Source organism: Corapipo altera, unplaced genomic scaffold (assembly GCF_003945725.1).
Source record: "Corapipo altera isolate COAL_440 unplaced genomic scaffold, ASM394572v1 64, whole genome shotgun sequence".
In the NCBI taxonomy this organism is placed as follows: Eukaryota; Metazoa; Chordata; class Aves; order Passeriformes; family Pipridae; genus Corapipo; species Corapipo altera.
In genome coordinates, this window is record NW_020884893.1 from 11,499,060 (window position 1) to 11,499,266 (window position 207).

The 207-nt window shown below is 79.2% G+C and overlaps 1 protein-coding gene across 1 annotated transcript in view; it reads left to right on the forward strand.

The window, feature by feature from the left end:
* The window catches only part of RBPJL (recombination signal binding protein for immunoglobulin kappa J region like), a 19,053-nt gene that overhangs the window by 6,620 nt on the left and 12,226 nt on the right, over window positions 1-207 (forward strand). The window contains exon 2 of the mRNA XM_027646088.1: window positions 99-174. Within this exon, the coding sequence (XP_027501889.1) occupies window positions 99-174 (76 nt within the window). The remainder of the gene's footprint in view (window positions 1-98; window positions 175-207) is intronic.

The window sequence follows — 207 nt, forward strand, 5'->3', positions numbered from 1 at the left end:
GGGATCGGGACCGGGATCGGGACCTGGACCGGGATGGGGGTCGGGACCGGGCTCACCCGCACCCTCCTCACCCTCCTCCTCTCCTCTCCCTCCCGCAGGGGCGCCGGTGCCCGCGGAGCCCCCGACTCACCCGTGCCGGCCGCGGAGCCGCTCCCCGCCGCGCTGCTGGCTCAGGTAGGGCGGTGCGGGCGGTGCGGGCGGTGCGGG